Source organism: Hyalella azteca, unplaced genomic scaffold (assembly GCF_000764305.2).
Source record: "Hyalella azteca isolate HAZT.00-mixed unplaced genomic scaffold, Hazt_2.0.2 contig9922, whole genome shotgun sequence".
NCBI lineage: Eukaryota > Metazoa > Arthropoda > Malacostraca > Amphipoda > Hyalellidae > Hyalella > Hyalella azteca.
This window is the reverse complement of record NW_025939978.1, coordinates 214,838-228,628: the sequence shown is the minus strand read 5'-3', so window position 1 is coordinate 228,628 and position 13,791 is coordinate 214,838. Positions and strand designations below refer to the sequence as shown.

The window sequence follows — 13,791 nt, the reverse complement described above, 5'->3', positions numbered from 1 at the left end:
GCTTTCGTGCATTGCCAACCATTTGCTACGCTCGCGACTCACTCTTGTTAGAAAATTTTGCCAAGTCAACCGATGAGCGTTTGGTAGTTTCTTACAAACCTATCGAATCGTCAAAGTGTATATAATTACACCGACGAGTGCACTTTATTTTAAAATTTCCCTTAGCGATTTTAATCAAAATTCGCAAATATCTCACTGATGCGTTGCTTAATGTTTTCTGCTTCTTTTTCCAAGGGTAATTTTGTTTACCGTTTACTCGTCCTATAAGGATGATATTTATAAAAGTGATCATCCTTGTAATGGTTACAATCACTTTTAATTCATTCTTCCGCATCTTCAAGTTTTGAAGTGAAAAAATTAACGTGAAGAAACGTACCTATATGAATTCATGCTTGTTATACTATCAACGTGTTGTCAGTGTTATTATATGTTATTGTGTTGTACATTTTTGTTTGCATAGAGGCTGCATCAACTGCCTGTGGCGTTATCCGAGTAGCACTGATTTTTCAGTAGTCTTCTGTGTACTGAGAATTGATCTAAGATCTTTTTGAGGGTTTCGATAAATTTATATGTATGAAACATTCATTCGACTTTGTCTAAAAATAAGCTACAGGCTGTGGATATACAATTGCTGAAGGTCTGGCACTCACAAGTGTGTTTCAAGACGGTGATGGAGCTACGCATATTTTGTGCAATGTTTAAAAGATAATCAATTGTTTCGGATGGAAGTGGTTCTCGCATTACCAATGACTCATACCAAAGCCTGGTTTAAATAGAAATTTGCCCAACTTTCTTGGTGCTAGAAACTTTTAATCACCGTCTCCTGGTAAATGATGTTTATTTTACTATCCAGTAAAAGTGTGAACTGATCAACTTGAATTATGACATATTTCTCGCGAACTAGAACTATAATTGTCTTATTTGAGTTTGGCGTAAATTTTAAAGTTTTAAATATATTTAGACCTGATAGTTAGCCGAAAACATCGGTGTCAGGGGTATTGTGTAGTTCTAAGGTTAACCCTTATTGTTAATTGTGTCAGTGTTTTATAACGAACTAACTTGTTTAGCTCGCCCCGATACCTTATGCTGACCGCTTTCACTCACCTACTTTACCGCCTTCTGTTTAAACCTAAACTTTGGGGCTTCGAAATTAGAATCTCCTGTAAAAACGCCCTTACAATAAGCACTTCTGCCAAAGATACCGAAGCATTATAGTGGTTTAGGATACTCTAGGCTGGCTTGGCTATTAATATGTGTTATACAGGCTTGCTTAGCAGTAGAGTAGCGTGCAGTGGTCGTCTCTTGCTCTGCCTTCTTGATACCAAATTCCTCCGTTATTTGTGTCTCGTACTTTCAAAAATACCGAGCAAATACGGGTGTAACTACAATAATGTATAACAATAACTACATTATTGTTATTATAAAGATGTATAAGAGGTGGCGTTGAGATACGACTGCTACACGCGCACCTCTACCATGTTTATGATTTCTCTCCACAGGTTCCTAGTCACTCCCAAATAATAGCGTTGATGTGTAGTGTTTCTTCCCCTGCTGTTGTTGTGGCGCGCAAGTTCATTGTATGGGCACGATGTCTTGCTATTGTTTTAGTTTTATATTGTTCTCATAGTGGTTGTTTTATGTTCCTTTATTTGTTGTTATACTAACGTATGTTGGATACTGGACACTACTGGTACTAACAGGCGTCCTAACTAACTCGGCGTCAGCTTTAATTTGCCTTAGTTTTATTCATATTATTATAAAATTATTCTATATCATTATTGTTACTTTTTGCTAACTATTTTTTTCAGCGCAAGAAGCGTTCTTGCACTGAATTTACACTTAAGTAAGTATTAGTAAATTGCAAGCCAAAGTAGAGATGTAAGAAGCGCAGCTCTTCTTCCGGTTCCGGACGTGTTTGAAACGTAGAACAGCGGTTCCCAAACTCGGGTAATTTTTATCAGTTGTTTGGGGGTAATTTTAACCTTACATATTTCCAAGAACACTCAAAATATTTTCGGTTTCAATAAAGTTCTATACATGTATAGCTGTTTAAAGTATTCGTGGCAGGAGAGCACGATCATTGTTTCTAAATTAGGTTGCATGTGCTGAAGTTTGGGGATCGCTGATGTAGGATTTTCTGTATACCTCCGCTGCACTCGCGTAGCTACCAATCTTGTGGTCTTAATTAAAAACAGCTTATATTTTTAATCCGGAGTATTTTTTTATAAAGGCCTTCTAATAGAGACTTCGCATTCACCCAATTTCGTTCAGTTTATCTCATGTGTTCTTTGAGAATTCTGTAGCTTTAATGTTTGCGATGTTTTATAATTGTGGTGTCTCTATATGTGCTTGTATGAAAGTTCTGTTGCTATTTGTACACGCGGGTTTCGGTCACAAGTAAGCTAACTAGTAATGTCGTGTAGGCTGAACATCATTCGAGGTACGCTAGTGTACCGTAGTTCTCATTGCGTATCATTTTCAGATACATAGTTTGAACAAACCACTCGTACATTACTGTAGTTTGTGCACTAGTGGAATTTTTTTTCATACTTACATTATAATATACGTTCTTCCATTTTAAATTCATCATATGTTTAGCTTGAAAAGCGCTAACGCGATTTTATTTTCAGCACCATGAATGGTTTCTCTTTGATTTATTAATTACATGAAATTTTCCTTCAGTGGTTAGGATCTCTATTGAGGTTGAGATGATGAAACGATTTTGGTGGTTTCTTGCTTTGAATGATGATTTTTATTCCGGCAAACTGTTAATTATTATTGTTTGGGCAATTATCTTTAATTGAATGTACTTCTTTGGTAATATTTTCAATTCTTTGATTGTATTTCAACTAAAAACTTTAGTAGATATTAAGGTTTCTCTGGTAAACATTCATGTGAAATAATTGCTGTGTTTGTGTATGGGATGATTTGAAGTTTCCGAACTATTACAAGTTAGTGCGACTTCAATCGGATTTAGTTAAGTATTAAAAAGTTAAGGCTGGGGCCACAGTTTAAATTAGGTGTAACACGTACAGAATAAAGGTTAACGTATGACACGCAGAACTACCTGGTGATAAGCAGATGGCTTTAATACTTTAGAGTGGTAAGGTTAGTAAGATTGAAAATAATGATATGCCATGAGATGTGTGATGTTATTCATAGAAATTCAGTCTAATTTACGTGTATATTCGCATGCGCCAGTTAGCGCGAGAAACGTTCAATGCACAGATTCTATAATGAAAAGCAACTGGGAAGTGTTTTTCTTAATAAATGTTCTGCGGAGTGAAAATGCTATGCACTTGATAGCTGATAAATAACTGCGATGTGTAGGTGCTTACACCAAGTAATAACTTCAATGGCATTGCTGAGAGTGTGGCAGGTTTAAAGTTAAAGTTCCCATTTCGATTATTGTTCCCCATCAATTAATAATTCCAACATAGAGTCCTTTAAATCTTATATATTTTAATGTAATTAAATGAAATTGTCGTCGTTGTTGGAATTCTAACGATAATTTAATTCTGATTAATTTTTACTCGAAGAAATTTATTGAAAGTTTCATAAATGGCCTGCAGTTTGCAAACGCGATTTTTGCCTTCAGCTTCCTCATCTTTAACGTCAATCCTACGGACTCATTTTCATGTTTTTCTAAATTTAATATGCATTAATTTTGTAAGATTGACTGCTAATAGCTTACACTTGTTAGTTATAATTGAAATTAACTTATGCACTTACGAGATTTTTTGAAAATTTATTATACAATCTTAAGAGTTATTTACGTGATTGGGACCTGGGGCCATACTTTCAAATCTCGCTAAGTGAACGTAAGTACTTGCGCTCTATTTTCTTGTCTATGATTGGTGGATTTTGCTTGAAATGCCGTCAATGATTGGCTGATGAACTTACGATCTTTTAACTTTTTTTTGAAAGTATGGGACCTGTACGGGTGAGATGAACGCAGTGTTGGGAACATTGGATGCAATGTTTGGGTTATAACTTTAAGGTGAGAACTGAGAAACATGTTGGCTGTGAACGCGATGGCATGCGCTTATATTGTTCTATGTAGACTTACTGAACTTCACCTTACTTAATGGTTCTTAATGAGATCTGTTGAGACTTAATGCGATTATCTCATTAAGATCTTAATGAGAACTTAATGAGATCTGTTCACTTGGTATTCAGCGTGAGCTTTTAATCGTAACTCGTTGATCATGAGAGAAATTTATTCGATCCTATTGTTGTAATAATGATGCAGTAAATTAAGCAACCTCGTAAATAATAACTCTTTAAATCTAATTCGGTTTTACTAAGGAGTGGGTAAATTAGACGAACTGTCTTTTTCAGAGTACATTGCATAAGTGCTATTGTACGTAACAATTACGACGTGTGACCATGCCGGGCTGTGGATGTTGTTCATCAAAGTTATTTGTTCGCTTCACGAGCTCGGGATCTGGATGAAACTTATTATACTTTTTTTAAGCACACTGTTAGAAAAAAACGGTGAAAAAACGGTCCCACTGGCGTTCTAGTTCTATGTCGTCCCATGAAAATAAACTGTTTCGCCGTTTTTATCAGATGTTTTACGGATTTCTAGTGTAAAATTTGAATCAAAACGGCGACACGGTGTTTCTTTTCACGTGCCGACCGGCCACTGAAACGCCGGTAATACAGTTAACGGTAATTTTTCTAACAGTGCAGGTTGTTCTTTAGTGCCACTTCCATAATGTCAATGTATTACGTGTTAACTCTAATATCTGAATTATTTACTGTTCATTATTTAATATACACTTCTACTGGTTCACTTCCCGCATGTCTTATTTTCATTCAGTTGTCAATCAAATTAATGTTCTTATTCGTGCTATTGAATTGTCTTTATCTATTAATTATTGAAATAATGAAGCGGTATTGCGGCGTGTTGTACTGGGATGTGAATGTAGCTTGGCCTGAAGCGCAAGCTCTGGGATTTATTTGTTGGTAAATATGAAATATTATTGTTACTTGGTAACATTCATTCTTTACGTATTAATGTTTATTTTTGTTCCTAATCACTAACCTTTATTCTCATGAACAAAGTCAGCATTTGAGATATTCAATGCGAGGAAGTTTACAGACATTTCGATACTTGATTAGTTTCTCGTTAAAAGCTTTCGGTGTTTTTTCGGCGACTGTAGGTTTGGTCTCCCATGAATGTCTGAAGTGTAACGCAAACCTCATTCCATTTTTCTCTGATTCAAAAGATATGATTTCCTTCTAAAAATTAATAAAAATTTCTGTTCGAGATTGATGAAAATTCACTTTGAGTTTAACTTCTTTTCTAGTTTATTCTCATTATACAGAGACAATGTTGATCCGCCTAACAAGGCGGTTATAGTTCTTAACTTTCTAACAATCTTTTTTAAGTTCTATTACTAAACTAGCAGATTTGATAGATTCTGTTATTCTAATTATGGTTTTAGCCAAAGTACGATTGATTGCATAAAATTTTATTAACTTTGTTGTTGGATTCTACATCTACACTGCTTTAGTACCAAATTAAACGTGGCTCGCTACGATCAAACTTGACTTTTGTTTTTCCTTAAAATAGATTATATTTTTGTTCATTTACGTGGAAGAAGTGTTATGCTCAACTTTTCGACGCGGTGGTGAGTCTCGTACAAGTAAAATATTTGTGCAATCTTCAAGTAATATCTTTGGAATAATCTTCAAGTTATATCTCTGTGGAATAATTTTCTAGTAATATCTTTGTGGAATAATATTCAAGTAATATCTTTGTAGAATAATATTCAAGTAATATCTTTGTAGAATAATATTCAAGTAATATCTTTGTAGAATAATATTCAAGTAATATCTCTGTGGAATAATATTCAAGTAATATCTCTGTGGAATAATATTCAAGCAATATCTTTGTTGAATAATATTCAAGTAATATCTCTGTGGAATAATTTTCTAGTAATGTCTTTGTGGAAAATCTTCTAGTACTATATATTTGGAACAATATTCAAACAATATCCAAGTAATGTCTTTGTGGAATAATATTCAAGTAATATCTGAATGTAATAATAAAAGTAATATCTCTGGTACCTTCCGTCATGACGCATCAGCTCATGTCGACTCATTGCTTATAGCAGCGATCTTTTCAATGAAAAGCTAAACTCTACAAGATTATTAGCGTATATAGTGCTTATTGTCGTTTACCGTCTCGTGTAGTTTCGTTCAATCAATATTTTTTCTTGAAATCAAAAAAATCCAAACTTGTCAAGTGGTGAAAGTTTATTTCTAAATCGACGATTTGAGGTATTAGACTTGTCAGAGAAAATTTTTATCCGTTGTACATATTCAGATGAAATTGGTGTATATCATTTAATCGCCGGACTTGTTGTGCTAGACGATTTCATTAATTTGAGGATTTTTTTCGTGAAATAGCATGTAAAATCGTTAAGTGAAACATTCATTTCGAATATTAGGAATGAAAGATGAACGCAAGCTAATAAATCCAATAAACTTCTTACACTGATCAGACGCTCTTAAGAGTTCAGAAGCAACGAAGCTGTTGTTTGTTGCTGTCGTGCGCCCGAACCTAGAGTTTGAAACGCTGTGTGGTCACCGAAACTTGAAACGGACAAAAATTTAGTATAGTGTTCAAAGACATGCTAAAAGGATAATTCCAGGCTTGAAGGGCAAGTCTTACAAAGAAAGATTAAAGATTATGAAGCTTCCAAGCCTCTGTTATCGACGTCTGACTTATTGAAGTATACAAGTATACTCATGGCTTATACAAGGCCCCAAAAGGATTACTAGAATTTGAAACAAGAACCAACACCAGGGGCCACGGCTATATACTAAAAAAACTGCGCTGCAACTTCTCCACGCGACAACATTTCTTCTCGCTTTCGAGTCACCGACATGTGGAACAGCCTCCCCGATGACATCGTTGGTGCTCCGAGTATCAAATAACTTCAAGAACAGACTAGATAAACCTATGGAAAAATATATGTTAAAACTTGAAATGCCTAGCACCATATCGATTTTAGATCAGATATTAGATTAGATATTATGACACGATTTAGATAAAAATGACGCGATTTTAGATCTTCTGTGAACAAGGCACTAAAAGGAAAAGAATCGGCGACAGGCCACATCAGGCCCATTCTTCAGCGCCGACATCAATATGATATGATATTGTATAAGCTCAGATAAGCCAAAGGAAACAACGTTCTCGTGCTTAATAGTTTAGATGAGGTCCCAGCCGCCAGCATCACCGACAGCATCGTGCTTCTAGATGTTGATACGGGACAGTTTGTTTTCGTATTGCCACAGACTTCCGTAGATGAGCGAGCGCCATTCGTGTTCAACTAGAAGCGTTGAAATGTTCAAAGAAGAAAAGGAATTTAAAAACAAAGAGAACGCCTAGTAAATTCATCATATCGATGTTGAAAACATTTCTGAGTCCAGCTCCATCGTCAGTTCGACAATCTATAAAATGAAAACGATCATTATAATTCAAAATCCAAAGGTCAAAGAAGAGTTATGATAAGCATCTGGTATTATATACTTCAACGGGAGAACTTCATAAAGGTAAGAAATGAAATAATCTATGTCAATAGGTTTAATGAATACAATTTTTAGCGCATTTTCTCATTTATGGAAAAAAGGCGCTATTGTGCTCGTCATGCCCGTCTGTCTGTCCGTCCGTCCGTCTGTCCGTGACTTCACGTTTTCGTCGACGAGAAAATGCTCTCTCTGTCACTCACTGCAGTGAGTACCGAGTTAAATTTTTTTAATATTATTAGCTTTCACTCTTCACCCACTTGGCCCACTCACGAAGTTCACCCATTTTGCCTCCACTCATAAAGCTCACCCACTTAGCCCCCCTCGGAGCTCACCCACAGAGACCACTCATGAAACCCTCAAATCTTGCAACGATGTCACGCCCGTTGGGCACCAGCACCTCCAGGCTCTCCAGTAGGCTGACCAGCAGCAATTTAGAATAGAATAGAAGTGTCGGCACTGAATAAATAGGCCCATGGCCTGTTTTTTTTATAGTTGGGGTTAAGACTTGTGGCGACAAATTCGCCCACCAGCCCATGGCCTGTTGCCGATTCTTGAATTTTTCGTGACTTGATTCACAAGGGATCCGGCCTTTGGAACCCGAGGTCCGTAATTTGCTAGGTCCGTAATTTTAGAATGATTTTAATCAAATTTTGCTCTCTATAAATTTCCCTTATTTAAATTTTGTGTAGTATTTGTCAGGGAGAAGTTCATTTCGGCTGAACATTACTTTCAGAAAGCCTTGCTACAATTTCAAGAAATTTTTCAGGATTTTGTAAATGTTATAGCATATGTATGGTAATTTTTACTGTTAATTTGCTGAAAAAACGTACTGTAAAAATTGAGTGACCTTTAACGAACCTACATTTTCAGCCTTTGTAGCCTATCTGCGAACTGAGCTTTCGTTGTGAGTAAAGCTTAACCTTTTCTTGCTAATTAAAAAATCACTTCCTCACAGCCATTCTGTTGGTAATTTTTTCAGTCAATCAAATTAATACTTAAATAGCCAATTTATTGCCTAAAATCACGCATTGTAGTTCCGATAGTTATGAATGTCCGTCGCGTTTTCGAGAACGTGCAATTTCTTATCGGTCATCAGGGTAATGTAAAAGGCAAGGTATGTTTGACTGTATATAGTTTATGTTATAACAAATTATAAAAACGGAAGCCTTAATATGTACAAACTTAATTTACTCCTTACTCGCACTCTATGTTCAATACTGATTAATAATTAATAACTTCACACTTTGTGACCATTAATTGAGCAGCCAGGCATGTATGAATGGCCGAGCTTAACTCGGTGGGCGCGACGTAAAATTATGTTCACAAGTCGCTGAAAATTTACAGCTAAAATTTTGAATCTACATGGGATGCATAAATTTTTTAGTGATCTCCTGAAAATTCCGGCTCCTGAAGAGCGACATGAAAATTTTCTCTGTGCATGAAATTGAAAACATTACCATGTTTTTTTTTAATTTGCAGGGACATGTACGAAATGTCATTAGTGTCAAACTAATGTAGTAGCGTTAACGAACAACTTTGTAATTGAATCCCAATAATTCAAACTTTTATAGCATGAATTTTGATTCATACAATATTGAACTAAATCTATGGAAATTTTTGAAATTTCTTATACTTCTCGAAGAAGTATTCCGAACATCATTAAGGGAGTGTCGTACAATATTTCATAACTTGCCTTACTGTTAAGCACGTTGGCTTTAATATCAACATGAATCCCGAGAAAAATTCCGACCTTTGCCCAAAAAAATATTTTCACAAAAGAATTTGAACATGAGCATAGAGAAGGAGTTATCCTGTACATCATTTTATTCAAGCTCTTGGTCATCATTGAGAGCTCAATAGAGCTTTGAAATTCTTAATGATAATCATTTTAATTCACCTACTTCGATCATTGAGACTCCAATTCGTCTTACACTTTATGACTTAGACGATAAACCTGTACAAAATCACCGCGACGAGCCAACACCTAGCGTACTTGCAGCCAAGTTCATACACTGCATCATAACAACGTACTTTCGTCTGAATATTAATAAGTTAATCATTCACGCACTCTAAAAAGTAACAAACTATTTCAACAGTCGCAATTGGATTACAAATTCTATGAAATTGTAATGAAACTTCTCATTGGAAACAAATTCTCATAGGAAGTGAAAATTTTTTTCATGGAGTGAAAATTCTCATTCAAAAGGAATATTTCTCAGCATAAGTGCAAGTTTAAATCAACGCAACAATTCTCATCGACATGATAAGATCGTTTGAATATCAACAGTCTCATCGAAACTTGTTAGGAGAACGTTTCGTAACATATGGAGAGAATCATTGAGAGTGAGAAATGTCTCCAGTAATCACATTTGGCCTAGCAAATATTTACATAAACTTTGAGACAGAAGATCGATGACATGAAGACGCTAGTTAACGCGTTCTCATGAAGGTACAGTGAGCAACATCGCGCCGGATCATACTTGCAACGTAACATTAATGTATAAAAGAGAACTGCTTATGGTAAAAAAACAGCAACGGTGGGGACAGATTAAGTCTTAGTTTCAAAGCAAAGCGAAGCGAAATTACACGCGGAGTTTCCTTAATAACCTCGATTTATCTTAAACAACCAAAAAATCATTTTGGAATGCGGTAGTTAATAGAATAAATATAACTGAGGTCAGGGACATTCAAACACAAGTTTGGCCAAAAACTTCACTATCTTAGAAAATCGGGTTAATGATCGAGTAACGTTCTCAGAACAGTGAGCTTGTCTCTTCACTAGCTCCACGTCGCGTTTAAATTTCCTAAAGTAACAACGATAAAAATATTAAGGCACTTAACGAATTGTTCCTATCTAATGATGAGTGTTGCGTAAGGATCAAAGAACAGTTACGTACAACCAACTAACGCTAACTCACCATCACAACATTCATTTTGATTGGTTCTTCGTGTGATAAAAATATGTAACAATTACGTATACATTATAAACAAGCTCTGAAACACAAGACTGGCGCGCACAAGTGTCAATCATTGGTCTCAGACGTAAGATTCCTCTCCATAAGAAGACTGCGGTCGCGATGATTTTCTACAGAAGTTGTCCTTGGCTCCGAGATGGTAAGACGTTATAGGGGCGCGGCCCGCGATCGGCGGAGGTCGGTATGGGGGCGGATGGACTTTAGCGCCCTTTAGGCTTTCGCCAAATATCGCTCGCAGTTGTGATACGGACCAACTTATTTCCTGCCTCAGTTCGGGCTCATAATTAGCGAAATCTCTCAGACCGTAGTTGACTGCTCCAGGATATTCGTGGGGGAACTCCCATTCATCGTCCTCACTGTCCGAGGAGGAAGGATGTATGGCTGAATCTCGACTGGGAACGCTGCGGCTTCGCTGAGAAGCTGAGGAATCTCTTCTTCGAGGGCGACCTCGGCTCCTCTTGGTGCTGCTCTTGGAGTTTCCGTTAGACGAAGCCGAGACGGAGTTAATGTTGTAGTTATTGTAGGTGCTATCAGGAACTTGAACTGATGTTACGTGGTCTGACATCCAAGCGTCCGAAGTTGGGCTGTCGTCATCTCTTATGTCATCGTCGTCGTCCAAGTCGCAGTCGTCTGTTTGAGTCTCAATGCTCTTCTTCTCGACGACAGGCTGGGCGACGGTGCGAACTGTCCTGTCGCGATCATTGGTGCTCTCCACGACCTCTATAACAGTGCGTTCTTTAGGAGGCAGATTAGGAGGGCCAACATCGGTATAGATTATAGTTTTGTGCATAGTGGGACCAACGGAAGAATTTAAAGAAAGACTGCTTTGCTTCTTTCTACTCGTAGTTTCTACGTGGACGGGTGGAAGATGTTTCAATTTATTGGAATTTTCACTGCTCATACGTCGGCTGGATCGTTGCTTAGGAGGAAGAGGAGGCGGGTCACCCTTAGGAGGCAGAGGTGGAGGACAGTCAACTTCATCCACGTCGAGAGTGTGAGCCGGTGACGCGCGAACGATGTCTCCAAAGACCTTTTCTTCTTGGTACAAGCGCAAAGAATCTGCATACAGCTTCTTGGCTCGAGCAGATTTAACCTTTTCTTCCCGAATGGAATGGTCATTAAATTGAGAAGGAGATCCTGAGTTCTGTTGCTGCTGATGCTGCAACATAATAGAACGTCTGTTCAAGGCTTCTTCATAAGATGGAGGGTTTGACGAAAGTGTGGAGCAACTGCCTGCCGATATGACTGTGCAGACACTGCCGGTCCTTTCGCTTTTGAACGAAGAATTACGGGAGTTGCCAGAGTCAGATGGAGTCTGCGGATCCCAGTGACCGTTGCTTCCGCTGCCACACTCTTTACCTCTAGAGTTAGAGCGCGAAACGTGAGGTGTGGAGTCATCGTCGCTTAATGTCGAAGAGTCGTACGAACGATCAACTTCATCTTGTATGTTGGACGTGGACCTCGATCTTAGCCATGAAACTGTATCTTGCGAAGCCGAGCGCGAAATGGACATGAGATTTTCAGAGTTATCTTTGAGTTTTTCTTTTCGGACTTCCGCAAGATAATGAGCAGATCTGGAGCGACGAAGCGGCGAGTCCCTGGTGATGAAATTTGCGCTGTCATCGTATTCGATTGTCGCCGGCGACCGAGTTCTCTCTGCCGATGGAGAACGTAAATTAGTTGTTCCACTAGCTCCCAGTGACATACCGTATTCATGGTTGTTGTATTTGCTTAATAAACTCTCTTCTGAAGTGGTCCGGATGAGACCGTGTTCGACATTGTTGGTCTTGTAAGCCTTTCGTAAATTAGATTTTCTTCTCATTGGGTCGTCCCGTTGGAAATTTGAATTTACGTTTTCAATTTCCAGAACCTGCTTGTGGCTGGGATCGGTTGATGGCACGCTGTATATTGAGTCGTTTTCGTAAGTCATCCTTGAGTTATCGCTAAGACGTTCAGGAGAGTACGTTTGCAACGAGTAGTCTTTATTCCCGACGGCATAATTGGGAGTTGAGTACGTTATGTGCACACGCGTGTGCTCACGGGACGGAGTTGCGTAATAATTTTCGTGCTCGTCGTACCCATTACTTTTATCGGACCTTCTACACACAGCTGTGTAGATGGCATTTGGGTTGTTGGGTGCCGGATAATGCTGGACGCGTTCAACATTTCTGTGGTCAGGATAAGGCGCGTTCTTATCACCACTCGAATGTCCGGAGCTTGTGCTCTCGCTCTCTTCTTCATCAGGAGTGTAGAGCTGAGTGTCACTCATGGTCAACCCGGAGTCTCGGCTTAGATTCGTCAAAGACATTTTATCCTTGCGCGGCAGAGGCGATAATTCACCTTCCAAGTCCCTCTCGAGTGAGTCGATGCTGCTGTCATCCCTTCTACCATTGCAACTGTGCAAGCTATGGCCACTATGCAGGCTATCCGACTCCTCTGCTCCGCTATCTTGCCTGGCCGAGTCTTGTTCTGGAGGATCGCCCATAATTCTGAGCATGGCTTCACCGAAAACTTCTCCGAAACGCTCGATGAGGAACTCTATAACTGAAGGCGCTTGCTTTGAGGTTTCAGGATTAAATGCGACGATAGGAGAAGATGGCCATAAAAGAGACGGCCCAACACAGACCGCTAAATTCGACGGCGGCATCATGTTTTGCGACGAACGGCGGGCGATGTGGTGTAAAATGCACAGGAAATGCTGCAGAAGTAATAGATTGGCACGTGGCAGGCGGCTGCACAGCAAAAGAGTATGGCTTATTTGGTCGCGAACAGAAGATAGCGAAGGAATTTCCAGCCATTCATCATAGAACTGGGAACAAAGAAGGGAGTCCGGAAGAGATCGCAGGAATTCTTTGAGTATCGCGGCGACGGCGGTGATGTTGGTGCTGCTCAGGTCGGACGGGCAGCCCGAGTCCAGCTTCTCTCGCAGCTCTCGCACCAGGCGAGCGTTGGCCGATTTTCGGAAAATCCCAACAGTGAAAGGGCCTTTCTGGAAGAGCTGCATCAGCATATCCTGCAACATATTTATAAAGTTAAGGCCCTGGTAATAAAAGCAAATAAATTTAAAATATGAACCTGAACATGTAGGATGAGCTACACATCCTATCGGCATCTTATCGTGATGTGTAGACCAAACCGCAATAGTTACCCCTTATGTCAAGAGTAATAAATTATTTGGAATTAACGTGAAAATTTAAGAATTTATTTCCTCATTTATCGCAAAACTGTCAACGATACTTGAACCCGTCCTAAATGTCTTCATACGAGT

The 13,791-nt window shown here is 38.6% G+C and overlaps 1 protein-coding gene across 1 annotated transcript in view; it reads right to left on the bottom strand.

Annotated features, from left to right (window-relative positions):
• Positions 1-8,667: 8,667 nt before the first annotated feature.
• The window catches only part of LOC108671514, a 34,905-nt gene continuing 29,781 nt past the window's right edge, over positions 8,668-13,791 (bottom strand). Inside the window, exon 5 of the mRNA XM_018159067.2 lies at positions 8,668-13,536. Within this exon, the coding sequence (XP_018014556.1) occupies positions 10,585-13,536 (2,952 nt within the window). The 3' untranslated portion in view covers positions 8,668-10,584. The remainder of the gene's footprint in view (positions 13,537-13,791) is intronic.